The sequence below is a fragment of the Ammospiza nelsoni genome, chromosome 1 (genome assembly GCF_027579445.1).
Source record: "Ammospiza nelsoni isolate bAmmNel1 chromosome 1, bAmmNel1.pri, whole genome shotgun sequence".
NCBI classification, from domain to species: Eukaryota; Metazoa; Chordata; class Aves; order Passeriformes; family Passerellidae; genus Ammospiza; species Ammospiza nelsoni.
The window spans coordinates 142,339,347-142,366,980 of record NC_080633.1 but is presented as its reverse complement, the minus strand read 5'-3'; the positions used below and the strand labels follow the sequence as shown (position 1 = coordinate 142,366,980).

At 44.8% G+C, this 27,634-nt stretch overlaps 1 protein-coding gene across 2 annotated transcripts; it reads left to right on the top strand.

The window, feature by feature from the left end:
- The first annotated feature begins 448 nt into the window (after positions 1-448).
- Positions 449-12,242, top strand: KLHL38 (kelch like family member 38). Of its 2 annotated transcripts, none has more exons than XM_059478883.1 (3): positions 449-1,846; positions 3,182-3,287; positions 11,878-12,242. In XM_059478883.1, exons 1-3 carry the CDS (start codon positions 497-499, stop codon positions 11,907-11,909), a joined length of 1,488 nt encoding a protein of 495 aa, XP_059334866.1. In that variant the 5' UTR covers positions 449-496; the 3' UTR covers positions 11,910-12,242. The 2 variants fall into 2 exon arrangements, with proteins under 2 accessions (XP_059334866.1, XP_059334858.1); XM_059478875.1 differs by lacking the exon at positions 11,878-12,242 and adding an exon at positions 4,834-6,598.
- The last annotated feature ends 15,392 nt before the right edge of the window (positions 12,243-27,634 follow it).

The window sequence follows — 27,634 nt, the reverse complement described above, 5'->3', positions numbered from 1 at the left end:
TCTGTTCGTCCTGCTGCAGAGTTCAGCTCTGCCAGATTTGCATTCTTTGGGAGTGACTAACTCTAGAGGAAAGAGGCACAAGCTACTAAACTGCTAATACTTTAAAATTGTGAATAAATGTCTAAGTGCGTTTATTCAACATGATGGAAATGGACAAACCAATTGCTTCAGCCCTCCAGCTTTAATCCAAAATCAGTGAGATAATTTCAGTGCTTTTGCTTCTTGCCAACAACACAGGCAGTGCTGACCTCAGACTTGCAACCTATCTGATAACTTTATGAAAGTTTTAAAGGGTCTTAGCGACCTTTTGGCTTCTTTATTATTTTCCCACTGTGCTTAAACCATGTTCCATTTTTATGTGTAATAGTGAACGGATATTTACAGCAACATCAAAGTCCTGATTTGTTCCCTTGGAGCTGGATTTTTCAATAAAAGCTGCTAAGAATTTGGAGGTTTTTTCTGCCAAGTCCAGAATTCATCTCTCTCATATTTTGCTATGGAAGAGGGGTCCACTGAAGAGTTTCTCTTCAAAGACCAGGACTTCTCCTCTGAACTGCTGAGGCAGCTGAATGCTCTGCGGCAGAGCAGGATGCTGACCGATGTTACCCTCTGCTCCGGGGGCTTTGAAATCCCCTGTCACCGAAATGTGCTGGCTTCCAGCAGCCCATACTTCAAGGCAATGTTCTGTAACAACTTCAGGGAGAGTCACCAGCCTAAAGTCATTCTAAAGGGCATTGATGCCAATATTTTGGATCAGATTATCCTTTATGTTTACACTGGGGAGATTCTCATATCCACTGAGAATGTCTTGTGCCTCTTGGAGACTGCATCCATGCTGCAATACACTAAGCTGTTTGAGGCCTGCTCTACCTACCTCCAGGACAAGCTGACCCCTGACAACTGTCTGAGCATGATCAGACTGGCAAAAGTCTTGAACTGCCAAAGCCTGAATAAGAAAGCCAAGGCTATGGCTTTGAAATGTTTTCCTCTGGTGGCCTCTTCTGAGGACCTGAAGGAGCTCTGTCCCACAGAGCTCATCGATTACCTTGGGGATGATGAGCTCTGTGGGGAGGAGGAGCAGGTCTTTGAGGCACTGATGGTCTGGATCCGGCACGACCTCCAGGCACGACAAGGCTACATCCAAGAGTTGTTCAAGAAGGTCCGACTTCAGTATGTCCATCCAACCTTCCTCTTCCATTTCATTGCTAATGACTCGCTCGTTCAGGCCTCACCCACTTGCAGGAGCATCCTGGAGTCAGCCTGGAGACAGATGTTCTCCTTGTACAGCACCAACATGCCTGACATCAAACCCATGGTGCATGTTCCTCGCAGGTACTCCAACCAGGAGTTCCTCATCATCATCGGTGGCAGGAAGGACAGCCAGCAGACAACAAGGGATGTCCTGCTGTATGACGAGAAGACAAACCAATGGCTGAGCCTGGCCAAACTTCCCATGCGCCTCTACAAAGCCTCTGCAGTGAGTTTGCACAGCAATGTTTTTGTGCTTGGAGGGATGCCTGTTGTCAATAAGAAAAGTCTGGTCAGTGGTAATATTTACATTTACTCCCTCAAACTCAATCAGTGGAGGTTGATTGAGCACATGCTAATTCCACGTTACTCCCACAGAAGCCTGGCATATAAAAATTATATTTTATCATTCGGTGGAATTGGTGAAAACCAGGAAATCCTGAATTCTGTGGAAAGATACGATAGTGTCTACAACACCTGTGAGAGCATGGCAAACATGCCTGTTGCCGTCCTTCACCCTGCTGTTGCTGCCAAAGATCAGAGGGTTTACCTCTTTGGGGGAGAAGACATAATGCAAAACCCTGTTCGGCTTATCCAGGTAATGGTCAGTCCTGCTTGTCATAGGCAATTTCCTCTAAGCTATTCAGCAGTCCATCACCTTCATGAGGAAATCAAACCACTCAAAAAATGTCATTGTGTGTTGCAGCAAGAGGCAGGATGGGTTGATCCATGGCCTCAAGAAGCATTGCAGCCCTTCCATTTTCCTCTTCTGAATGTTTTTCAGGCAGCAGCCCCAGAGGTGCTGCTTTGGGTGTCAGTCAGCCGTGCCACTGGTGGGCCCCAGGGCCAGGGCTGCCACAGGTGATGCCATGGCAGGCAGCAGCAGCTCCCTTGCCAATCTCACCAAAATCAGTGCTTGCACGTGGCGCTGAGCGGGGCCTCAGCCTGCACCTGCTCGCTCACAGCAAACGCAAACACGATCATTAGGGTGATTAGATACTCACTCATCAAAGGGCCAGAAGTTAAACTGACAGTCATTTGGGATAAACAGCTGTGTTAAAAATGGGGCTCCTGCCACATGTTGCTGGCTCTCTGCCTGCTTTCAGCCGTTACACTCTATCAGGAGGAAAAAATACATTACATTTTTACTTAGCAGATATGAAGCTTTAGCAAGATTGAAATGTTTTTTTCCCATGAGTGCTTTTCACTGTTCAAGGTGCTTTAACTAAGAAGGATCATTAAGCTAAGATGGCAACAAGGGCATGAGCAATGCTTTATAACGGTACTTCATTATCAGGGGGAAGGAAATGTATTTATCAGTTAGTGGAGAGATGGCCTGGTGATATTTGCTATATTAAGAAGCAGATAACACAACATAAAAGTTTGTGTCACACAGATGCAGATGATTGAATGATCATCATCTGGCAACAGCTCTTTTTCTCACGTAAATCGATGACTTAGATACCACTCTAAGTCCCTTTGCCAGTCTGAGTGCATACCAGTCGCTAGCATAAATATAGCAGCTGGGCAAACACAGCGGCTGCCAGCAGAGCTAGCTGAAGCTGAGGTTTGTTTGCCCAGGAAATTGCTAAGGCTAATAAGGAATACACAGGATAACTGGAAAATGAAATGAATCAGCTTGCCCTTTGGGAGAACTAGTTACAGTGATTTAACAGCCTTGCAAGAAGCTTTCATATGGCAGACACTCCTTCAGTGCATGTGCTAGCATCTCCTCAGCAGACAATCTTGGGGATCCAGAATGCTTTCCAAGGGGACATGTTAGGAAAAAAAAAGTGGGTACATTCTCAGATTTCCAGTGGTTTGAGCCAGAGGATTGTATTTATTAGGGCAAAATAAAACCCAAAGTTCCTCTGTCATTACAGATGTAAGTTAAAATGAAACATAAACAGCTGTGTGAATATTTTTTTGCCAGGTTTACCATGTCTCCAGGAATACATGGTTTCGTATGGAGACCAGAGTAGTGAAGAATGTCTGTGCACCAGCTGTTGTGATTGGAGACCAGATTATCATCGTAGGTGGTAAGGGCTCTGTTTCACCTTCCCTCTCCCTCCCCCTGCCCAGATCCTGGGGGTTTTTGCAGCCTCACTGTTTGGGGTGCTCCCTCAAAAAGCACCTGGATCTTGGGAAGGAAAGGAGGAGTGTGCTCACTCTCTTCTGGAGCCTCATGGAGTGTGCCCACTTCTCTTCTGGAGCCTCATGGCAATTGAAGTGGAAATAAATTCTCCATGAGGCACTTTCTTACCCCAAGTAGCAGTACCTGGGTGGAGAAAACTGAGGAAAAGCCAATGGAAGTTACTGCTCTTAGGAGGAAGCCAGGAGCATGGGGGTCCTGACCCTCCCCTCCTGACTCACAGCCTGGTCCTCCCTGTCTCCTCACTTGGAAGAATGGAAAGCAGGGTTACCACAAGGCCATGGATGGCTTGCCAGGATGGGTGGGCTGTAGGTCTATGAGGTGTTGGTTGGTCTTTTAGCTGCCTCCTGGGGTTAACTGTGAAATATCCCAAAAGGAGTGTGAAACACTTGGAAAGAGGAAACTTCTCTGTGTCTTTTTCAACCTGAGGACCAGCCTCTGCCTGTGGCAGTCAGGAGTATCATGTCATTGATAACTGGGCCCTCTACAGTCCTTAATGCCTCTTCCCTGACTACAGACTGCTGGGACTAAGCATGTGTTGAATTTTTTAAGGAAAAATGAGACACACAGCATCTTTAGCAAAGCAGAGGATTGAACCCAAACTGCACAGGACTTCAAGGCGGTGTCACCCCTCAGGGAGAGACCACTGCTATCCTTTGCAGTGAGAAGAGGGGAGGGCTGAGTCCAAAGGTCCAAGACTATCAGGCTTATATCAGGCAGATTGCCCTCACCTCAGACCACACTCATGTTTTTCTGTGTGGGCAAGGTCCTGCTGGGTACCAGGCTTCCACACCCCCACTGCTCCAGTGCAGTGGCCCTTTCACCAGCACTCATATCATATCGTATCGTATCGCCTCTCAGCTGATACGAGGTTATTTCACCCCTCAGAGGAGGAGCTGCCCAGTGGCTCACTGGCATGGTGGCAGCACAGATGTGATGCTGAGGGCTTCAGGAGTGCAGTGAGCACTGGTGGCACCATGCTATTGCATACTCAGCCCCAGTCAGCAGACAGCTACAACTCCAACCCAACAAGGCCCATCCCATGTGCCACTGGTTTCTGTATTTCCAAGTGAAGCTCTAAGATTCTGTTTGGTAAAAAGAAATATTTTCAGATGCTTGAAGGCATATGCAGGTAACTGCAAGCCCAACTCTGATAGATTGGTTGCCTGATGGGTGGGCTTTATGGCACTCATCAAGCCTTGGCTGCCAAGGTGCTACGAGACAGGATGAGGACAGACAGGAAAGGAAGATAGACAGCGAGGCATCCCTGTGACACATCATCACTTCTTAGTTTAGATATATTAATTCTTCCAAATTATGTACTGCTATAATATGTTTTATTGAAGACCAGCATGAAATATACCATTATTATTCCTTCTGGCCATAAGTGCTTAATTCCCATCTGTCTCTTCCACCTCTGACTTTGCCTTCAGGGTACACCCGGAGAATAATTGCTTATGATACAAAAGGCAACAAGTTTGTTAAATGTGCAGACATGAAGGACAGACGAATGCATCATGGGGCCACTGTCATCAGGAACAAGCTGTATGTCACAGGAGGACGGTGTCTCACCTCAGACAATGCCATCAAGGACCTGGATTCCTTGGACTGCTATGATCCAGAGACTGACACATGGGCACCAAAGGGGAAACTGCCACACAGACTCTTTGACCATGGGTGCCTGACACTCCAGTGTGTCCCCTGTTCTAACCTTCTCTAAACAACTCTTGGTACTTCCTTGATATTTTGTGCTTTTCTTCCCAGAAAGAGCCCACCTCACTCTGCAGAGAGCACTTGGGGAGTCTTCCTGGGGTCACACAACGTCCTGACCTTGAAGGCACCCCCGGCATTAGTCCTTCCAGACCCTGTGCCAGAAAGGCCATGAGCTTTGCTCACACTGTGTTTACCTGGCTGATATTGCATGTGGTGCTGCTGAGTCCAGTCTGGAGGCCTTACCCAGCATCTCAAGAGGAAACAGGAGAAAGAATGGCTTAAGAACCCATTGTGGGAGTTGTCCTTGTACTGACTTCAGAAGTGAAGGGGGATGCTGCTGTCTCCATGAAAAGTAAGATCTTTGCTGTCATGCAAACTCAGCTGCCTGCCACAGCCCTTTGCTGCTCATTGCTGACCAAGCTTTCCTTTCCAGTGGTGGCAGTGTTTAGAATAGGAAGCCTCAAGCTGCAGTCTTATAACCAGCCCAGGAGCAGATGCCTGAGTTCGCTGTGGTGGTCAGCTCATAAGAAATAAAATTTTAATGTTCCTATCAGCTAATTAGAAATTGGCAAAAGACTGATGCTTGATCCGAACTCTCGTATTGCAACAAGAAGCAGATTTGACTTTTCTGAGCTAACACTCTTCCACAGTGAGGGAAGAATTTTGTTCCATCTGCCTGGCCTCTGAAGAATCAGGAGAAGACAGGATGGAAATCAAAATTGTCTGCACCTTCTTTTTCAAGGGATCTTATTTTGCAGGGATCTTTCTTCTCCTTTGGCATGAGGAATAGCAGTGGAGTTAGTTAGGATGACTTTGGCTGATGGAGTTCCTGAAATGTAGAATAGCAGAGGACACATAGAGGAAAGGGGATGTAAAAGAGAAGAGGTATTTGGGAGGAACAATTTCTTTTTCCCTTTCTCCTCTCTCCAAACCACTGGAAAAAAGCCCATGAGACAAAGCCAGTGACAGGAAGCCAGCTTTCCAAGAAGAGCAAGTCTAAATCTGCCACTTGGCAAAACAGCTCTGCTCCACCAATATTTTCGTGGGGTTCTGCCACTAAGTGCATACTTTGAAAGGGAGGGGATTAATCATCAGACACTGAAGAGGCTGTGAACTGCTGTTAGGTCACTGGGCTTGGTAAGATTGCTGAGATAGCAAGGAGCTTTACAGATGACCACTATCCAGAGAAAGGCCAGCAGAAACAACACCCCTTTTTCTTCATATTTGAAAAAAAAGTGGAACTTTTCAAAGGATACAGGATGGCACAAGGGAAACCGTGCTCAACTTCCTCTTCACAAAAGGCTGCACAGTCATGTGGTCACCACCACGTTGCAGAAAACCAGCTCCAGACACTAAGATCCCGTCCCATAAATTGAGCAGAAGAGTGACAGAAATAGTTGACAAAGTAGAGGGCTGGAAGGAAGTATTTAGTATCAACTGCTGGTTTAACAATGGAAAATAAAAGGGCTATTATTGTTTGCATGAGCTTTGTGTTCAGGAGTCCCCATTGTTCCCTCCCTTTGTTGATAAAGGGAATTGTTTTTGCACCAGTGGGTATTGCCAGGGTTTCCTTCTAAGGGCCTGAGTAAACCTGTGAAAAATGAGTGGGAACTCAAACTCCTCTCCCACCTCAGAAGCCTTTGGCTAGATTTCTCTTCTGTCCTTCAGTCTATATCATCATCTCCTCCCTGTGCAGAGCAGAACGAAATCATGGCATTTGCCAAATTGAGCGGGAGCAGTGATTCATCCTGTTTCCTCACAGACCAGCTCCAGCTCTCTGGAGAAAGAAGCCTTGTCATGGCCAATTATGGAAAGTCTGCCCCAGGGAGATGTTTATTCCTAACCCTGCAGTGCTGCCTTCCCAAACTCCATCCTGTTGTGACCCTACTCAGCTCCAAACTCCAGGAGACGCCAGTTGCTGCCATGCATTTTAGCTGACACATATTCCTGCCAGGCTCGTGACTGTACCCAAAACTGAGGGGAAAAAAAACTTGACTTGGGGCCATAATCCCATGTTTGCAAACCATTGCCTCAGTCATAGGTTTACACTTAGAAGCAAAGAGATTTTTTTTTAATTCCCATATCATATAACTAGTGATTTTCTCTGTGCTCATGTGGGACCAAGCAGTACCTTGCAGAGCTGGGCAGGAAATGGGGAGTGCAAAAAGAGGCAGGGTTGTGGCAGGATTGAGCACAGCATCTTTCCCCCATCTCTTGGGGAGCCCCCACTCGACCCAGAGGTACTTGGAGATGCCAAGGGCTATGGCCAGCTCTGCTCTGGCTGCAACCTTGTGCTCCTTTCCTTCTCAACCTCTTGCCTCGTGCCCATAATTCAAGGAATTTGGGATTGCTGGGCATTAAATTCAAAACCTGGTTTCTAATGTGCTTTTGTCTTGTGGTGAGTTTTGATGCAGACTCTGACAAAACTTTTGGGGCTCTTTGAAGAAGAGGGGTTGAAATCAGAACACAGTGTTGAGCCTTTCCAAGACAGACAAGGGATAACAAAGTTGCTCAGTCACAGGTGGGGAGAAGCACACACAGTTCCAGGATGGGATACTCAGCTCTGGGTGGGCACGATGGGGAGAAGGGATGTTGCTTTTCTGATCAGGTGCTGAGCACCACCTGGACCAGTACCTAATACCATCCTCACTGCTCTACAATTGTAAAAGCACTCCTAGCAAGGGTTGGCCAAGGTACCTCTTTCTCCATTGTCAGGAAGGGAATGTTTGGAGCAGGATCTGCAAGGTTGTCACCACCTGGTGCACTTTTACATGCTTTTTCAGAGGTCTGATCATCTAAATATTCAAGCATTTGAGTACTCACCTAGATGGGAATCCCCTATGGGAGAGCAGCAAGGTTCTTCACAATGCAATGATTGCCCCATGAAAAGGTGGGAATTTGTTGCTCTTCATTTAATAACCATGGAAGCCATGGAAAAGAGGCTTTTTAAAAAGATTTCTTCTTGCAACTTCTATAAAGGTTGAGCACCTGACACATTTTTTCAAATCAGGGAGTGCTCTAAAAGTTCATAATCTCCAAGGCCTTGTCCTCAGGTACCCTGACACAGTCACTAGATAAAGGAAACTGTAGGACCACATGGCTGAAACCAGTCTGTTCCATGGGACAGTGAGTTACCCAGTCCCTCATGGTACTTGTCCAAAACACTGAAAATCTCCCACGAGATGCTCTCATCCTTCCCCAAGTAACAAACTTGAGGTATTTTGGCCTCAGAGCTTTTAATACTATCTTCTTTGTGCTGTACCTTCTGCCGCAGAGATAAAGGGCAATTGATTACCCCTTTTAGATGCGAAATATTTTTTACATCTTTAGAGTTTATTAGAATGTTTCAAAGTCTGTAGACTAAACAAACCCAGCCCTTTCAATCTTTCCTCATAAGTCATGTTTTCTAGACCTCTGATCATTTTTGTTGCTCTCCTCTGGACAATTTTCAGTTTGTCTGTTGGTGGTTTTTATATTTATTTAATTGCAGGTCCATGGCTCAGCTTTGCAGTGCTGAGAAGGGCAATAAACCCTTTCTGCATCTTACCTACAGCATTCCTGCTCTCAGAGCCCAGAAGGATTTTGCTTTTCACAGCAGCAGCACAGTACTAACTGGGGCTCAGCTGTTAAGGAATGTTTGCAAGTTTGGGCAAGGTCACGTGGAAAGACTGCAGGACATCCAGAATCTCCCAGGGTTATTCCCTAACTACATCTTTGCTTTGGCTCATCAGGATCCCAAGTCAGAACCTGTCGAAAACAATGTCTCTCCATGGCTTCAACAAGGGGCTTTGGACATGACCCTAGTTATTGTGTTCACAGCTGGGTTCTTCACTAATTCTATTAATTTTAACAGCAAATATTTAATGGTTGAGTCATTTTTAAAATTTTTTTTGTTTTTAGTACTAGGGGAAAAGTTTCAGGCAAAAAAAGAAAAGGAAGGGAGGAGATTGCATTTTCTTTTCAACTTTCTTCCCCTTGCCTTGCTGCATACCCAGAGCTGAGTCCTGCTGCACAGGGACCCTGTGGCAGCAACTTTGCTTTGATCTCAGCAAAGAGTCGTAGGTTAAGCCTGTATTTTTTCACTGTAACCATTTATCAAACAATGCAGTCTTTTCCAAGGGCAGCCTTTTTTTCTGCAGTAATATGTTTATAATTATAATGCATTTCCTACTTCTTTCTGATTAAACACACCTGACAAAGTAGGAAAGATGTCAATGCATAAATAAATGGGCACACCAAGTTTATTTCTTTGTCAGTCCTCTTTTTCCAAATGCCAAGGAGTTCATTGCGAGGTGAATCCTGTAGTTGAGAAGGAAACAATTGGTAGAACATATTTGAATAGCATACAGGGTAATTTATCCCTGGCATTGTTCCTTAGCCTGACCTGAGAGCCATTAATAATTGACAGCAGCACAAACAATCCCTTTTTAAAAACATGAACATCCATACTTTTTTCCAGCAGCTTGAATGCTCCCCCAGCAGAAGTTGAAGTCGTATTCTCCATGGCACAATGAGCGTGAATTCCTCAGTGCAAAGTTTCACCTGCAAAGGAGCTGAGATCTGCTAATTAGTGGACTGCTAATGATGTTTTCAGTGGCTAAATTCGATGAGTTTGCCCACAGTCCAAATGAAGCAGAGTTCTTATGGACAAACTGATGTCTCAGGCTGCTGGTGCCACCAGTGTCCACAGGGCTCCTCAGAGTTTGTGTTGGAGCCCTGAGAGATTGGTGTGGCCTCTTCTGTTTATTGATGTTTCCAAAATAGTAGCAGGGTAGCGAGGAGCCCAACTGCTCTGTCACTCTGCAAGTCACCCACTGGCTCCAGCTGCTGCCTGTCAGTTCTCTCCCCAGAGCTCTTTGTTTGCCTGCACTTCTTTCATGTTGCAAGAACCCTTTCCCAGAAAAGCAAGCAGCAGCACATCTTGAGCAGCCCTGGGCCAACAGGCACATGTCTTGTGGCTGCTTTAAACACAAGGCATCTCTACAGCTTCTGGAAACTTCTGCCTTAAGAATTGGGGGTGAGCCACGAGGTAAAACCCTGCTGGAGGTGGGAAAAGGCAGAATAATCTGGTCCACTTCTTCATCTGGTCAGGAAGATGCCTGTAACCATCCTCCTATATCTAACCTTCCCATGTCCAGTTCTCTGAAGTTTGTTTCTTGACCAGGCTCTGCCCTCTGATGAATGAGCCATGTCCCTCCACCCCTCCCTAAAGCAGGCATGCTGGGACAAGGACAAAGGCATGTCTGCCTCCTCAGATCCCCCAGTGCCACCTCTGTAATGACATCCCCTGAGTTTTGCCCCGGTCTTGGCACATTTCTGAGTTTTCTCTCTGCTCTTGGGCGCCTTCCTAGGCTCTGCAGTTGCCCTGAACCAACATTTGGAATTGGCAATGACCGCCCAGAGCACCAGGAAGTGACACCAAGGGCTCTCAAGTCCATATTTTCAAACTGATGGGATGCTTCTGGTCTGGAAAATTAGCCCAAATCAATCTGGGCCTCAGAGCTGAACTCTGGCACTTCTCTTTAAGACCTGGGAGACCATAGGGGAATGTGTTCAGCCCCAAGGAGCAGAGAACAAACTTAATGGAGAATGCTGCATGTGAAACTTGGCTACAAAACTTCAGTGCTGGGAAAGGGCAGTGTTTTATCCAGATCAGCAGCAAGCCCTGGAATTAATAGGCTTGATTAAACTATTTTGATGTGCATGGTATGTGGAGATAAGGGCCCAATTCCCTAGGGTTTCCAGTGAAAATCAGATGTTAACATAACAGTACGTGACATTCCCTGACAGGAGTAAGGAACACTGCTGGAAGACAAGAGACAAGTACAGACCAAGGGGCAAAAGAGGCACTTCTGCAGAAAGCAAAGTTGCCATGATCTTGCTGGATCTGTTTCAATGCTGAAATGACGTGGACCCTGGCACCAGGCAGATCGAAAGCAAGGGAACTGTGCCTGCTTTGTGTTGTTATGACACATATATTTCCCTGAAAATGACATTAAAATGTACCAGAGGCTCAAACATTGTTCTGTTTATCTATTCCCTGGGTAGGATCTTGGAGACAGCCTGAGCACTGCAGAATATAGCCTCTGTGAAGGAAACTTGGCCTCTGGCATGAGGACCATCAGCAGATGTGAAATGGGAAGCCAGCGCGTCCGGGCATACATGACAGTGTCCCACAGCCTGTCAGGGCTGTGTCCCTTGGAGACACACAGGGGGGTGAGCCACGGGAGGACACTCCCTGCCATGCACTGAGGTTTGCCAGAGAGGGAGCAGATGGCACAGAATGATTCCTCCTCATCCCACTGACCCTGAGTTCATCCTGTGCAGAAACATGGAAAGGCTCCTCATCACCCAGGCTGTGTCAACAACACCTCAGTGCTTCAGGGCACATTTCAGCCCTGGCACTCCCTTGCAGTGGAACTTGCAGCTGAATTAATTCATTAACTAATGAATTAATTCACAGTGTGGACTAACTCATGTGTGTGCACGCAGGGCATCCAACAGAGAAGACTCCCAGCAACTTAACAGAGTGCCAGCTCAAACCTTGACCAAGGAGGAAAGCAGAGAGGTCCTATAGATGTTCTTCAAGCTGCTGTGATATTTAATGGCTAATTCAGACCTTTTTAAATGAAGGAAGTCTTTGGCCTTGGTAGGTTCTGACTGAAGGCTTGTGGCTGAGAGATGCTGTTTATAGCCTACAAGAGTTGTCTGCTCATAATAACTTGGAACAAATGTCAGTAAATAGAGCCTGTTTTTTCTTCCAGGGGCTCTGGAAATTTTTTCAGGGGAAAAGTAGCAACACACAATGGAAGAAGGGTTGCAGGCAAACTGAACTACAACTGGCAGAGAAGTCAAAAGCATGTTTGTCCTTCCAACCTCGTGCGTATGTTTTTTATGGCATGAAATGTGACATGCACAGTCAATCACGGATATCAAGCTGAGAGTGTGTTATTTGTGATGGCAACATAAAACACACAGGCCCTCACTCCAAAGAGCTTATGAGAAACTGGGAGCTGAGGACACAGATGGCCCTCAGAGCACCATCAGCTGGACTTCCAAAGCATCCAGCTCATTCATTAGGCAAGAGCAACACCTTAAGCTATAACCTTCATAACTGAAGTAGAAGTGAAATAAAATGAAACAAAATGAAATAATAAAATAAAATATAAAATAAAATAAAATAAAATAAAATAAAATAAAATAAAATAAAATAAAATAAAATAAAATAAAATAAAATAAAATAAAATAAAATAAAATAAATAAAATTCAGCTCTTCCATGTGTCTCCCTGGTCCACAAATCAGCACACAAGTATGATCAAATACATGCCAAGGCCCAGGACTTTCTGGAAACTTGGGCAAAACTGGCTGCATCAACCTTTCTATTCCCAGCTACCTCATAGCCAGAAGGGAAGCATTACCCTTCACCTAGAAGAAGAGGTTTTTCCCTTAATTTTCAATGTCAAGATTTTTCCCTTTCCCGGGAAAAGTAGCAGAAGGGGTGGGGCAACTGTAGGAATGGGCACACACCTGGGAAATTGGATCCCTTCTGCTTCTAAAAACAAGTGATTTATAGAGTAAGGACCAAACATTCAGACAGCTCAGGGAACTGTGATTTCCAGGAACAAGCTATAAAATAATTTAGATTGTCTGAAAATAATTTGACATTTCTCTTTCAGATTTCCAAAGCAATTTCAAAGGTAAGGTAATAGGTAGTGCAGACCAATCTTCCTAGGACTGCCACTGGTGAAGGGAAATGCAGCTGGGAAAATGATTACATGGATCAATAGGATTTTGCCTTTATCATATTTGTTTGACTCTAGAACACATTTTCCTCTACTGATTTGTGGCTGGACCACTGCAAATGCATGGATTTTCATGTAAGTACAACACACTGATTTGTGGCGTCAGTATGTTGGTGAGGAGCTTGATGAGGAGCAAATCCCTGCCCAGGTTCTAGCAGAAACCTTCAGCCACACTGATACTGCCAGGCTCAGTGGGATAGGCACTTGCAAACAGCATGAGTTATTTGCCCTGAAGCTGTAGGAGCAGGAAAGATCTGAAGATCTAGATCAAATTGGCGAATCTGCAGCATCTGACACAGTTTAAGAGGTTAAGCCTATTTATAGACAAATGAGGGTAATTTTCATAGCTGAAGGGATTGTATTTTTTTTTAATAAATTCATAATAAACTCTAGGGAGGAGAATACTGAGATCTTTACTCAGATAACTCTTTGGAGATGAGAGGAAGTTTGTGCAAGACAAGGATGAAGGAGTCAGTAACTCAAGAGTGCATTATCCTCTCCCTGGATTAAGTTTTGCTTTCAGGACAGTACAAAGCATCCCTGTGGAGCCAGATCTTGATCTCCCTGCCTGGTGCATAGGTGGGACCTACACAAGTGCATTTGAACAGGGAAACAGGGAGAGACAGAATAGATTTGCATCTGCCAGGAAACAAATAGCTTATTTTCAGAGGCATTTCTATCATCACTTCTTGTCTTACTTCTTCTTTAGTGAAATATAATGTTTATTATTAAAAGGGGACAGCATTTTGCTCTTTTAGTGACATGAAATGAAGTAAACATTCTTGAACAGACAAATTGTGAGCTATTAGCCCTACAGTCCTGTGGTAGATCACACCCCTTTTCATTCTGGTCATGTCATTTGCCTGTGGATTTTGACTGAGGCCACACACCCCCCACCACCCCAGGGAAAAAAAAAAAAAAAAAAAAGAAAAGCTAGCAGGGCTGGAGTGCTGAAGTCAGCCCCCATCTCCTTTTCCTAAGATGTAGGGGTTTCAACACTGCTTTCCATAGAAATCGAGGATGTATTGACTATGGACTTGTAGACCCATGGGGAAAACAGGACCTTACCAAAAGGACACAAACACTAGCAGGATTTGCAGGAGGATTGGGCCCATGGGCTAGTGATGCTTTCACTTAAACAAAGGCTTTCTTGCTTGGAGGCAAGCTCCAATAAGCTTGAAGATTTGAAAATCATCCCTTGGAGGTCATCTGAAACTTTTTCCAAATTCAGCATAATGATGTATGGATGTATGGAGCACTCCATACACGCAATTAATTCCAGAATCTGCAATTTCTGATCATGCCAAAACATGGCATTTCCATAACATCCATTTCTACATCCCAGGTCTGGAGAACCAGATCCCTGCTTGTCTTCCTGGAAAAAATCAAATTTCTCTGTTTTTTCACTGTTTTTACACCAGCATTTCTGAAATGCCTTCTTATAACATCCTCTCAGTGTCTGTTTTATTTTATAAGGATAAAAATGCATTGAAGTCTCATACATTCTTGCTGCTTTCAAGCTTCTCTAATTATGTTATTTATATGAATTCATTCCCTTTTTTTTTGGGAATTTTTTTTTTGTTTAAATTTCATATACTCAATGGCAAAGACAGAGACCTGCAGGGTGTGTTGTTTTAAAAACCATTTTATTTTGTCTGCTCTGTGATGAAAACATCTCTGCAAATGTAGGATTGCAAAGATGTTTGGGCACCTGCCATCACTCTATTAACTTTAAGCTGATCCTAGGAACTGGCAGTACTCGACTATCCAGTTCCCAAGTAGCATTTGTGAACTGCAGGAGTCCTTCAATCTTGTCTTCCAAGTATGATTCCTTGGGTGCCTGCACTCACCACCTGTCTTGGTAAGCTCAGCTCAGCCTGAAATCTTACAGCTAACATGAGACATCTTCATTCTTTGGCCTCTGCATGTGTGTCTCAGTACAAAAGGGGACACAGTGTGAAGATGCCCAAGCTGGAAACCCAGGGGGCTCAACAGCATAAATTTCGTCAGCGCTTGTGCAAGTCAGAATTCCTACTTTTTGCCCTGCAGCTTGACCTGACAGTAGATAGGTCAAAGGCTTCAAAGCTGCCTTGTGGCCTTGGCTAAGTCTCCCAGAACTAGCATGGGGGTCCATGGATCCCCTGTTTTTCATAACTTCCCAAAAGCAGCTCCAGTCAGTGTGCTTCAAGCAGGGCTAGCAAATCAAGCAACTGCCTTTGAAAACTCTGGCCTTGGTCTTTGTGACCAGATCCTCTTGATAACAGCACTGCCTGGAGTGAGCAAAGAGCTTTCCTTGTTTTCCTCAGTCAGAATTCAAGCAAACTTTTGCTGACCTCTTCATTTTGGCCATTTGATTTCAATGGGAAATGGACTGCACAGGGAACTTGGACCTCAAGCCTTGTATATTTTCTCTAATATTCTTTTATCTTCACTAAAAAACAATTACTAATATATTAAGCTAATGTTTCTCTACAGAGGGTCACACACAGTTCAGCATGCATCTTGCATCCAAGGATTTCTCCAGGTCTCCAGTGTTAAGTTTTTCTAAACAGGTCGGCTATTTACTTGCTGTTACTGAGGGGAACAAGCAGAACCCTTCTAGCTGACATCCAAACTAATGAAAGGAAAACCATATGTAAACCATACTTTCTGGAAATAAACTAACCCTTCTACATTTACAGGGTCAGGGGAGTACGAGTGACCCCATATATCCCCATGTGACTGCCCAAGTTTCTACATAGCAGGAGAAAACAGGTCACACAGATGTAGTTACAGAAGTTGAAATGGGGATGCAGGGAAGATGAGGAAACACTGCCAGATTTAGAGTAACAGGTGGTTCCTCTGTGGCACCCACAAGGAACGAGTGGTGCAGGGTGCTGAGAGCAATCTCTGCTGAGACGCCTGCACAACACGGGGTGGAAAAGTGCAGGGATGGGGCACCATGGAAAATAAACAGAGGAACCTGCACATGGAGCATCAGCCCTTTCCTATAATTGGTCCTGCAAGGAACTTGGGAGAAATCTGACCTACTGATAAAGACTGTACTTTAGGACTTTGGAAAAACGTGATTTAGGCACCTGCTGCCCAGACTATGTCTTACTATCAACAAACAGCTTGGCCACGATGCATGGATCCCAACAAGTGCTTAAATACCTTCACAGACGTGGGTGTTGCTGTCTCAGTTCTCCTGTTTCCATGCTGAGCAGAAAATAGCTGGTCTCTAGTTTGCATGTTGGAGAAGACAAATGCACTCATCTGTATCAAATGCTATTTGAAATGAGGTTCGTATTTTAGGGGCCCACTCAATTCAGAAGAAATAACCCATCCCCATTTCCAGCCCAGCAGAGGCACCTCATGTGACCCTGCAAGTTTCTGCCTAGCAGAGGACAGGTCACACAGAGACTGTGACAGAAACCCAAACAGAGCACTGTGATCCAGAGATTATCAAGGCCTGGCAGCTCTGGGAGTGAACTCAGAGCAGTCAAGAAGAAAACAATTAGCACAAGATTTGAAACAGTCTCTGGGGAAGCTCAGAAAGACTTTTCATAGGCATTTCAGTGTCTCATATGGACACTGAGCTGGGTTCTCCACCATTCCACCCCTCATGTGAGCACTGGCACGTAAAGTAACCACAAAATACTGTAGTCATCATTGACCTCCACTTCATGTTCTGAAGGCTGCCCAAGAGAAGGAAGAGCTGTATTTTAACATACTAAGCTTACAGGATTACACTGCTGCCGTGTACCCAGAGCTTTCAAAAGGTGCAGCCAGACCCTTCCTAGTCCCACTGACCTTTTCCTATTGATGACTAACATCAGGCCTGCCTGTAGGAGTAGAGACCAAACCAGCCCAGAGTGGCAGTTCCTTGTCAGGAACTTTGTTCACCTTTTGGTGCCACATTTAATAACTCTGGGTTGCACTTATTGGAATACATTTTCCAGCAAGTGGCATGCCAAAGCCTTGATGAAATCAGGCCTTCTGTCTCATGTCAATCACCTACCCTTTCCCAGTTCAAAAGTACTATCCATGCTGCAAAGGCAAATCCCAAGGAGTGCTTCAGCCCAGAGCATGCAGATAAACCTGGCCTAGCAATATGCTGTAGTAGAAAGAAGTCATAATCCAAAGCCTTCAACCTGTTTTCCTACACTTTGTGTTGAACTACAGACTCACCAAATTACTGGAGGTACTTCCAAGTGTCCTCCTATCTGTTTTATGGGAAATCTTTCATGGACAGTGGAGCTGGAATGTGCATCCAGGCATGGGTATCTACTAAGGGGCATCAAGCTGGAAGTGCATCCACCACCTTATTTTGCAGATAATACATGGTCGTTACAATAGATTGATCCAAACAGCTGATTACAAAAATATGAAAGATAAATTATGGTGTGGGCAAAGTTAAGCCTCAGCTCATGGCCCAAGGCTATCCCTGCTAAATATGCAAAAGTAGACATTGTTCTCACCCTAGATTAGGTTATACTTTCAGTTCTTGTTGTTCCCTGCTGTCAATGGGAAGTATGTTCTCTGGCATCTGCATCAGGCCCGTTTGCACCAGTCCCCGATGGCTGCAGAGCTGCAGATTCTGCTCGTGGGTGGTGACTTTACCTCCTGATCCTTTGTTTTCAAAATGCAGCTGCAGAGGAGAGGAACATGGCATCATTATTGCTATGAAAGGTCTTTTCATCCCCTGTGGTTTCCGGGTTAGAGCTGTGTTGGCTGAGGATTCCTCCCCCAGGGTGGAGGAGTAATGGAAACGCAGCCTAAAAGAGGATCAGGAGGAAGATGTGAAAATGAGCACAAATTTACAGTGTATGAGTCAGTGCCACAAGGAATCTCTATCTCCTAAGTCAAGATCACACCTCCTCTTGGTACAGCAGAGCTGTTCCCACACAAGGAGAGGGCATCCTGTGGTGTTCAGCATCTTAAAAAAGACTTATGTCCTGAGTGAAAGTTTAATAGTGGGAAAATACTTTCAGGTCAGTAAAACTGCAATTTCCGAGAAGGGTAAGAAAAGCAAGCATGGCATGCTGCATTCATTATCTGCTGTAAAATAATATAGACCAGGCACTGGGGCCAAATCCTCTGCATCTGCAAATCAACAAAGCCTTACTGATGCTAAATTGATGCTGCTCTGATTAATTCTGCTGATGAGCTGGCCTCTGTCATCCAAACCAGCTTGTATTGTACTGTAAGGAGTCCCCCATGGCAAATTATATTTTAAAATTTTCATTAACAGCCTCACTTTAGATTGTTCAGAGGAATCAAACTGTAGCTCTAGAACAAGGAGTAGACAACATGGCCTGAGAAACACCCAAGACAACAGGTCCAGTGCTGAGTGTCTCCAGACTTCCTGGCCCTATAAATTCTGCAGTCCTTGGCAGACTGGGGCTGCCAGTGCCTGGAGCTCCAGCCTGAGCCTGTGGGTTCTCCAAGGCAGATACCAAGTCCTCAGAGTGGGAAGAATTTGTCCTCCAAGGAAAGAGCCATGGCCCAACAGAGAAAGACGTTCTCTTTTAAGTCTTTCTAAGCAGAGTGAAGCTCAAAGAGCAGGGCCAGGATTGAGCCAGGCAGGATTAGGAGGCTGACATTCAAGGCAGCCACAAGGCTGACCAGAGAAGCTGCAGTCTGCTCTGAACCAAAGGTCCAAGTGATTGGCACAATTGTGCTAAAGAAGCAAATGGAAAAAGAGTTATTTTTATTCCTGTATTTGTCTTGAGAATCAAACACTTAGCTAAAGCAGAAATGTGATGTAAGAGGGCAGGTCAGAGCAGAGCAACAGGGGGTGGGACAGTTGGTGGGACTGCTACAAGGACCTGACCATGGGCTGTCCCTCCTGCTTGGCAGCAGCCCATGGCTGCTCCGATGGGCCACACCAGTGCAGAGAGCAGCCTCATGCCACACTGCCTGCTCACCTGTCACATGCAGGCACAGCAATGCACGGGCAGTGCAGCAGCAGTGCTGAGCCTGCCCAGGCAACCTGGCAGCCCAGGGAGGTGCCTCACATTCCTCTGCATTCCTCTGCCATGAGCACAGCTCGTCCGGCCGCACCCAGCTCCTGCCAAGGCACATCTGTCCCAGTGCCAGCCCTCCCACCAGCAGCTCCCCTGCTGGGCAATGCAGGAGGAGCTCCTCCAGGAGAGAAGGTGCTCACAGAGGTGGTGGACAGGTGGTGTTGCTCCCCATCTGTGGGCAGATGGTTTTGAGACAGCTGCTTCCAAGGAATTGCAAGATGAGGATTACTCATGCTCAAACATCTACCAGCCCGGGACACAGCCCAAAAAACCCTGGACAAGGGAGGCCCAGGACTCAGACCAGGACAGAAGCCTGGACCACACCTGTGCCCTTGGCACCCACTTCCCAACCAGGTCCCCAAAGGTGTCTGTGCAGATGTGCACCTGCACAGGCAGAGGGAACACTTGTCACCCCCTGGATCACCAGGACATGACCACAGGCAGGCCCTGAGCCACAGGGGTCCATTCGCCACATCTCCTGTTTTGGGGGGGCTGTGGCACTGTATTATGAAAGCCTGTGTGTAATTTCTCAAGTAGCTCAAGGTCTCTGCTGCTCTCAGTTTATAGGTGCAATGCCTTTTTCCCTAATGCTAGACTGAGAAAATGCTGCTGGCATCCAAGGTTCAGGATGTTCCCAAATAAATATCCTGTTTCCAAGGGCATATGAACATCTTCCATGAATTTGTATGGCTAGAGCCTGGTGAACTGCTGACAATGCACTAGGAAGAGCAGGATCAGGTCATCCTCTGGAATCCATCTGGGCTTATTTGGAAGCAGACATTGTTTCAAATACAAAAAGCTGAGTAGAAAATGCCATTTGTCACTCTTGGGAGCAGATTTTCATTGTAGAGGCCCCAGTCTTATTTAGATTAGATTGCCTCATAATGTGCAGGTGATTTATGCCATTCTTCATCTATAAATTATATTTACATCCACTCCATGGTCTCTTTGTATTGCTAAAGTGTAGTAATGTAACCGTAGGGTAAGTGAAAAGGATAATTTGTGTACAAGAAGAAATTAATCAGAATAAATATTTGCATGAAGAAGAATCTTTTTCATCTTGGAAAATATTCTGCCTGGTTTCCTCATGTGAAAAAACCCATTCACAACACAGATTTGCTCTGCAGGCATTGTTTCCCGTGACCCAAACACCACAGATATGTGCTGCATCTTCCTCTGAAATGGGGTCAGAAATTATGAATCTCTCCTGTAACTAGTGCAATTTTTATTCACAGTATTTATCCAAAGATACCAAGCAGAGAGTAAAGAGCAATCTGAATTGTGAATGAGGATAAATTTGTCGTGCTTGCTTTTTCTTCATTCACTTTTCCAGCATCCGGAAAACATATCTCTTCCTATTCTAAGCTATTTTTCCAGGATGATTTTACTTACAGTCAAAAATTAGCATTGTGAAACCAAATGTTAAATTTAGATCTTCAGGCTGTTTTCATCAGAACAAAAACACAGGGATTTGTAGCTGTCAGCTTCCCTAGAGCTGATTCACACAGAAAGACCAAATCCTGAGCTCAATTAACTTAGGGTGGTTTCCAGTGACACTGGAGACAAAGGCATGAAACCAAGGTGCCTTTGGACCTTAGGATGAGGAATATTTTGAGTGTTTCAGGCAATGCCCAGACTGGGAGAGGTAGCTGGGAGAGAGCCATTTTAGTGGTTTCTCATTGCTAGCTTCCTGCTGAAACTTTTGAAAGAGGAAAATAACATTTCTGCTTTCTCATTTTTCTTTCTATTTTAGGATATTATTTTGGCTACAGTTGGAGCTTTCTAGCTTTGAGAGCCAAATTCTACCATTAGATCAGCAGGGCATTTTATCTGGGAGGGAATGAAAAATATCTGGGACACATAATGGAGGATCAGCAGGATTCTTCTCCAAATACTAAACACTGAGACAATTGGTCTCAGTAGATTGATGCCAATTTTGTATTGGGCATAATGTTATCTCTTCTTTGAGAGGGGACAGTTCTGGTGCTACCTGTACCACTAAAACACACACCATGTTTGCCTGTAATAGGGGCTAAGTCCTCCCATGAGCTGTCTGATGGCTTTTAAGACCAGATTGCTTAATATGCAAAATTGCAGACAATTACCTTATTATTCTGGATAGAGTATTTTTGTCCAACATGTCAGAGAGATGAGCACTGGATATAACACAATGTCTCTGAAGTTTACAGCAGTGTTTTCTGAGAAAAGATGTCCTGGTTCACTGGTAAAAGCAATGTCTTTCCAGAAGAACAAACCAACCTATTACTGGATAAGCTCCTGCCTTTTGACACTGTACTTTAGTCTTGGAATTTAGCCCAAGAAGTACATTCTAGGCCATAATGTGGTGTCTGACACTTGAGTTTTCATCTCACTCTGTTAGTCCAGCAAACCAGAACGATGGTCTGACTGATACAGTTTATTTGCAGGAATTATTGCATCCTTTAAAACTTTTATGTTCAGGCTCATTTTTTTTGTTGTTTTGAATGTCCTTTGCATCAGGTTAGTTTGTCCCAGTCCTGTATGTAATCTCTGTGTAGCTTTTTTTAAGGAAAAAAAACTATAGCCTCCTACCAGACTGACTGCTGCTGATAGCATGATGAAGTAAATTAAAACCATGAAGGTGGTTAGTCAGAAAATTAGATTTCCATGTGAAGAGGCATAATTCCAGGACTACCTTTCAGTGTCCCCATTAAACATTATGGAACCTGTTGTTAATGCATTTTATGCTGCCAGTTGTATGAGCCATTTCACTGGTTAGGAACAAAATCCCCAGGGAGCACTGGAGTTGTCCTCCCAGAGAAGAAAGATGGTATGTTACGAGATGGTATGTTATGCTGGTGCACCACAGACCACTTTAGGTGTCTCATAAGGACAGCCCATAGAAAAGGACAGAAAGGCAGAGAAACAAAAAACCTGCATCCTGGGGCATCCTGACATAACATCACAAGTGTAGCAACCTCTTAATGTTTCTAACCCCAGAGTTTCCCTGGAAAGCAGGTACTTCATGAAAAATGTCATACAGTTGAATGTAGCCTTTTCCTGGTGGAAATATTGCAGCCAGACCTTTTGCCTGCTGAGAGAATGCCCCTTTTCCTTTTCCTTTTCCTTTCTGTTGTTAATGATGGAAATATTTAGGCACATTGTATAGACAACACATAGGCTACAGATGGAGGAAAGAGAAAATCTGGGAGACGATGTCCTCTTCTGCCCTTTGTGATATCCGTGTCTGGGAAACAGGGGGATATTTTTGGAATATTATTTTAAAAAGCAGGGAGGGACTATCAGGTTTCGTTTCATCTGTTGGTTCTGATCTGTGGTGCCAATCACAATTGCTACAATTTTAAATTATAAAATGAAGTCCTGTGTGGTGAGGAGCAATAAGAAGAGACAATGCCCTTCTCCACATCTGGGGTGTACCTGTAGCAATCTGTGCTTTCACCACTAAGCCCATGTTACTGCAATTACTGTCTGCCTCTGAGGTGAAGCCTATTATGTGGGCTTAGTCAGATCAGGCAGGATCCTCTGCTCTCCATATCTCAGTCCCTGCCAGGACAGAAAATGGGCTCCCCTTTCTAGAGGGACTGTGGTTTTCCTAACAGTGTGCAGCAGCTCACAAATTCACAGCACAATTGACATCATCTAAATCCTCAAGGCTTTACCCAAGGCTCCCTCAGGAAGGTCCCTCCGGACCCCATACACCTCAGTAAAGAAGGATCAACATGGAGCACAAATTCCCCCCCAGGCACTCCCCTCCTCTCTGGGAATAGCATCCATCTGTGCTTTGCATTTTGTCCCTTCTTTACTGCCTACAAATCTTTCAGCCATTTTGGTGTTACACTGACTTCTGCTGAAGCAGCTGATGATGGTACAGTGTGACCATGTGGGGAAGATGGCCCAGAGATGCACTGAGCATATCTGTTTATATCCAGATAAGGCTGAGTATTGGGATGGAGAAAGGCTTTGAAGGTCCATCAAGATAAGGGAGTTGAGTGCTATCCCCAGTTGACTTTTCCTGAGAAATACATTTGACTGTGATCTTGCACAAATCCCAGCACTGGGGAAGGTTGAAAAGGGATCAAATGTTCTCATGGGATCAGTCATTCTTTAAGCTTTCAGCTACAGTGAAACCACACCAAAAGATAAGGTGGCTTCCTACTCTGATGACATGAATGCTTTGGGGCTAATCTTGGGTCTGAATATTTTAAGTTGAATTTACCTTCCCTTTCTTTCTTCAAATGAAATGCTCTGTATTAAAGACAGCAAGGATGCTTGCTCCAAAGACATTATGAAATTAGTTTTATGGGAAAATGGATAAATTTATGTTCTGGCTTGAGGGGCTGTATATTGTCTACACTGCTACAATGATCTAATTTAGCTGGAGGATATGATGACAAAGGCTGTTTCTGCACAGACTAAACAGTCACAGCTTTGTACAAGGTAAAAGGCAGTGCCTGGGAACGGGGGGGGGGGGGGGGGGGGAACTGGTATCAGGCAGCTTAAGGTAGCTGTCTTATGATGTATCTTTGCATCTCAAATAGCTCAGAGAGATGTAAAACTTCAGCTGTTTAATCAGCTGTCACCTCTTCAAGGTTTCCTAATTCTCCTACATTGCACACTGCCTTGGATGATTCGTATTTTCCACAGACACATGACAGGAGCTCTGTCAGGGCCCATGTGTCTGTCATTACCCTCCCACACCAGAGCTAATGTCCTTCCCATAATGGATATGGATATATAGATACATGCAACACATCCCCTTCCAGAAAAGTTTTCCAGGCTTTTTCTCCATTAAGTTAGCCTCAGTTGTATTACTTCAAACTAGTTTTGCTGCAATTCTTGCTGGATATTCAACCAAAAGATGAATGCTATAAGCACTCACAGGAGTTTCATGTTCAATGGAATAGCTGATCACTAAACCTGGATCCAGAAGTATTTCCCTTCCCTGTGTTCCAGCTGGTGAACTTATAGTGGTCACACTTTAAAAGTCAGCACACACTGCACAGTGCTCAGCACCCTCCAACACATAGCACAATATCTTCTGGGAAATCTTTTTTCTTGACCACCAGCTCTGCCTCAGGCAGCAGGGTTGGAGGAAGGGGACTGCAGCCATCAGCAAAAAGCCTCATTTGACCCACCACAGAGTTTCAAGCTAGAGTATTCTTTAGGGACACACAGAGCAAATTTAAGATCAAAACCTGCTGCACTGATATCAGTGGGAAAGTTGCCAACAGCAGCTGCAGATGCCACATTAGCTGTTCTGGCAGCTGAAGAGGAGAGTGTTTTGAGCTCTCAGATGGATACAGATACTGTGTCCCACCTAGCCTGGGCAAATGCCTTGTGAGTTAGAGCAGGAAAACCACAAAACTAAATGCAAACTTATGAGAACTCACCTTTTTTTGATACAATATGGGTGGGAAATCCAATTAGAGAATATAGCTCTGAAAAAAAAGCTACTCCTGCTCCCAGGAACCTGTAACCTAAAGAGCAGGCTGGGACAGACTCAGCTGATAATTTTGTTCTTGAAGTTAGTTACTGAAATGTAAGAATCTCCATCCTGTGAGCTGATTCAGGATAACTGCCCTAAGAGCAGCCTTCTGACTCCAGTGGAACCAAGGTGCTCTGATTGAGTGGGAGGCTGATTCCATCACTCTACAGCTGGTGCACACAAGAAGCATGGAGCCACAGCATTCCTCCAGCTCTCCTTGTGCCCAGGGACTAGTTAAACCCAGGCCATTTTGCACCTTGGCTATCATAAAACAGAAGAAAAGTCCTCTTCTGGGCCAGATGGTGCATTTTGGATCAGAGGAAAAAAATTTTCTCCTCAACTGGCCTTTAATTGTAATGTGGCAGCTCACATATCTTACCATGAGCCAACAAAGAATGACAGGTAACTTTTTCTCCCCTTTAAGATTGGTTTGCAATGGCTGAGTAAAGCACCTAACTGCTTCTGCAGAGCTCAGAGGCTCTTAGTGGGCAGCAGCTCTTGCCAAAATAAAAGCGAAAATCGATGTTCCAGCTATGCAGGTGGCCTGTTTGGACATCTAAGTTACAAACCCACTGAGTTTGCTGAGTTATTAAGAGTCCTGCAGTCCTGTATCACAATTTTATTATGGCCAGAATTAATAATTTTTCCCATCAATCTCAACCCCTGCAGAATATAAAGGGCCTTTTGTGACCTTGAGGTATTATCATGGCTTGTTCCTCAGCCTTTGTGAAAGGAACCTGTGATACTCTCTAAAAAAAGCTTCTGCCCATCATTCAAGTGTTGAGATGAGCAACTCTGCACAAGTCTGTATAATTCTTGTCTTCTGAATGGGAAGACCCTTAAAGCAGCAGGTTTTTTTATTTCCTGCAGTTTTAGTGATATTTTCAAATTTAAAAAACGAGCCACTAGATATGTATTTATAAGGATAGATCTGGTACTAAGATGTTCCTTCTATTTTACAAGAAGAAGACTTCCTCTTTCTCAGCTAAGTCTTGGAAAAGATTTTGCACCCAAAGAAATACTCTGATTTCATTCCTCCTTTTGCAGGTATCAGTATTGTGCCCTTTCTTTGCAGCTACCAGCTCTGGACTGATGAAAAACATCTTGCAGAGTATCTCCCTTGGGTTATCTCAGGACTGCCTCCCCCTTGCCAGTGTCTTCTAGGAATTGAGTTCCCATTGCATGCAGAAAATCAAAGAGCTCTCAAAAAATGCAGTAGCCACCCATCATCATTTCAGCACAGTGTGTGCTGAAAAATCTATCCTTGTAATAACAGTGACACTGCTGTGACTACTTGGCACTTTGCTCTGCAAATCCACTTGCTTTGTGGAAAAATCAGGCATGTTCAGCTCCGTGCCTGGCCAAGAAAGTCCAGATGCTTTATTGCTTCATTCTCATGCTGTGTTGAGATTTTTAATGCTTTCATAGGAAAACACATGGGGACCCTAAGTTGATACACTATTTATTTCTTCTGTAAAGCCCCTTCATGTTGTGAGAGTTAAGGGTTACAAGGAATGAATGGCTGTTGACTCCAGGGGTTATTCCTAAAAAGCAAACCAACACTGATTTTTATTTCTGTTTGTTTGATGCTTGCAGAACACTGCACACCATGTAAACATCACAGGGTACCAAAGGGGAAGTTGAAAGCAGGGTTTGACCACTGTGGTTGTGTCTGTACACAGCACAGAGAAGCACAAAATAAGTATTTAAATCTGTTGCTGCTGAGCCCTAAAGTCTTTGCCTGTACTGGAGCAATACCAAGTTTGAGATGAAGCCAAAGCCCATAAGTTATGTCTTCAGTACCTACTGGAAGGGGAAAACTCACATGTGCAGTGGGCCTTCAGCAGGAGCTCTGGTAAGAAAAAGCTCCGTTTTACAATTGCTCATAAAAAGAGAAAAGTATTACAAAAATATCTTGTATGTATTTAGATTAGGAGTGCTGGCATTAAGGTTGTCTGTGGGCAGTGAGAAGCAGAGCAAGAGAAAGGACCCAGGCTAGTATGATGCCTCCTATCTGCTCCTCTGAAAGGTCCTGGGCATGAGAGGTAGCCCTCTGAGAAGCTGTGCCCTGCTAAGCATGGCCTAGTAGTGAAGGAAGAGTTTGTCATCTGTTCCAGGCCACCTAAATCTCTGCAGTCCTGGTTCTCAAAATTATGCCTGAACTTCTCCATAACAAAAAGGCCTGATAAACTGGCATCTTTCCCTGAGATTGCCAGTGCCAAATACTCTAGGATCACTGTGCAGCCTTAAAAAACATAATATTCCTTCTTGATTGTCTTCTTAACCAAAATACGGGGTAATTTGCATTTTCTAAGTCATGGGAGCATGCTTGGAAGTTACTGTGTGTCTTCTCTGCAATTGTCAGGGCTCCAAATGTGCATTCTGGATTTAACTGAAAGCTGAGCTGCTCACCCCAAAACTATGCTCCAGATATTGGTGCTGTCAAGAGAAAGCCAGCTATCACAAGGCTTATGATAAAAATCAGAGAGCCAGCAACTCTTTTTCCAGCAAAGCATTCTTTGTGGCTACAAACAGCCAGCTGAATCTCAGCTATGTGGCTTCAGAGACAGAAATTAGTACCTCTGGCTGCACAACAACAAGCCTTAACTATATGAACTCAAGAAGGTGACTCCACCAGTGTCCCTGGTCACTGGCACCCATGTTGCCCAAGGGACAGCCCCATACAGGGCAGTGATACAGAAAACAAAGCTGAAATAGTGGTGCTTATAAGTCATAGATACGAGAGATAAAGAATAGATGGCCTTGGGTAGGAAATGGCAAGAAGACCAGTAATTACAATACTGGTCCTGGTCTGAGTTCAAGCACATGGGCCAAGTGGCCCCATTCAATTAAAGACGTATTTGGGAGAGGTCCCACATGAAGCTGCAGTGCTATTCCTGGACAGACTCTGGGTGAGCTTTGCTGGCAAGGAATGTGTTCTTCAGGAATGTGGCTGGACAGGCTGTGTTTAGGAAAAGTTGTGTATCCTACCAACAGCGTGGAGGATCGGAACTCTCTAATAACCACAGGGTTTTTACACAGCAAATCACCCTGCTGCCCCTTGCAACCAGCTCCTGAGGCTGCACTGGGCCCTGGCCACCCATGAGATGCAGCTACCCCAGATCAAGTTTACACAGAGCTCCTCTCTCAGGCAGGGGTGCTCACTGTGCCCCACTGACACTGCCCAGGTGGTGTTGAGGCAAGCAAAATGCAGAGCAACCCAGG

Coding starts and splice junctions, on each gene's coding strand:
- KLHL38 (XM_059478875.1), top strand. CDS start 497: ATGGAAGAGGGGTCCACTGAAGAGTTTCTCTTCAAAGACCAGGACTTC. Junction 1,847..3,181: donor ACCCTGTTCGGCTTATCCAG/GTAATGGTCAGT, acceptor TTTTTTTGCCAG/GTTTACCATGTCTCCAGGAA. Junction 3,288..4,833: donor CCAGATTATCATCGTAGGTG/GTAAGGGCTCTG, acceptor CTTTGCCTTCAG/GGTACACCCGGAGAATAATT.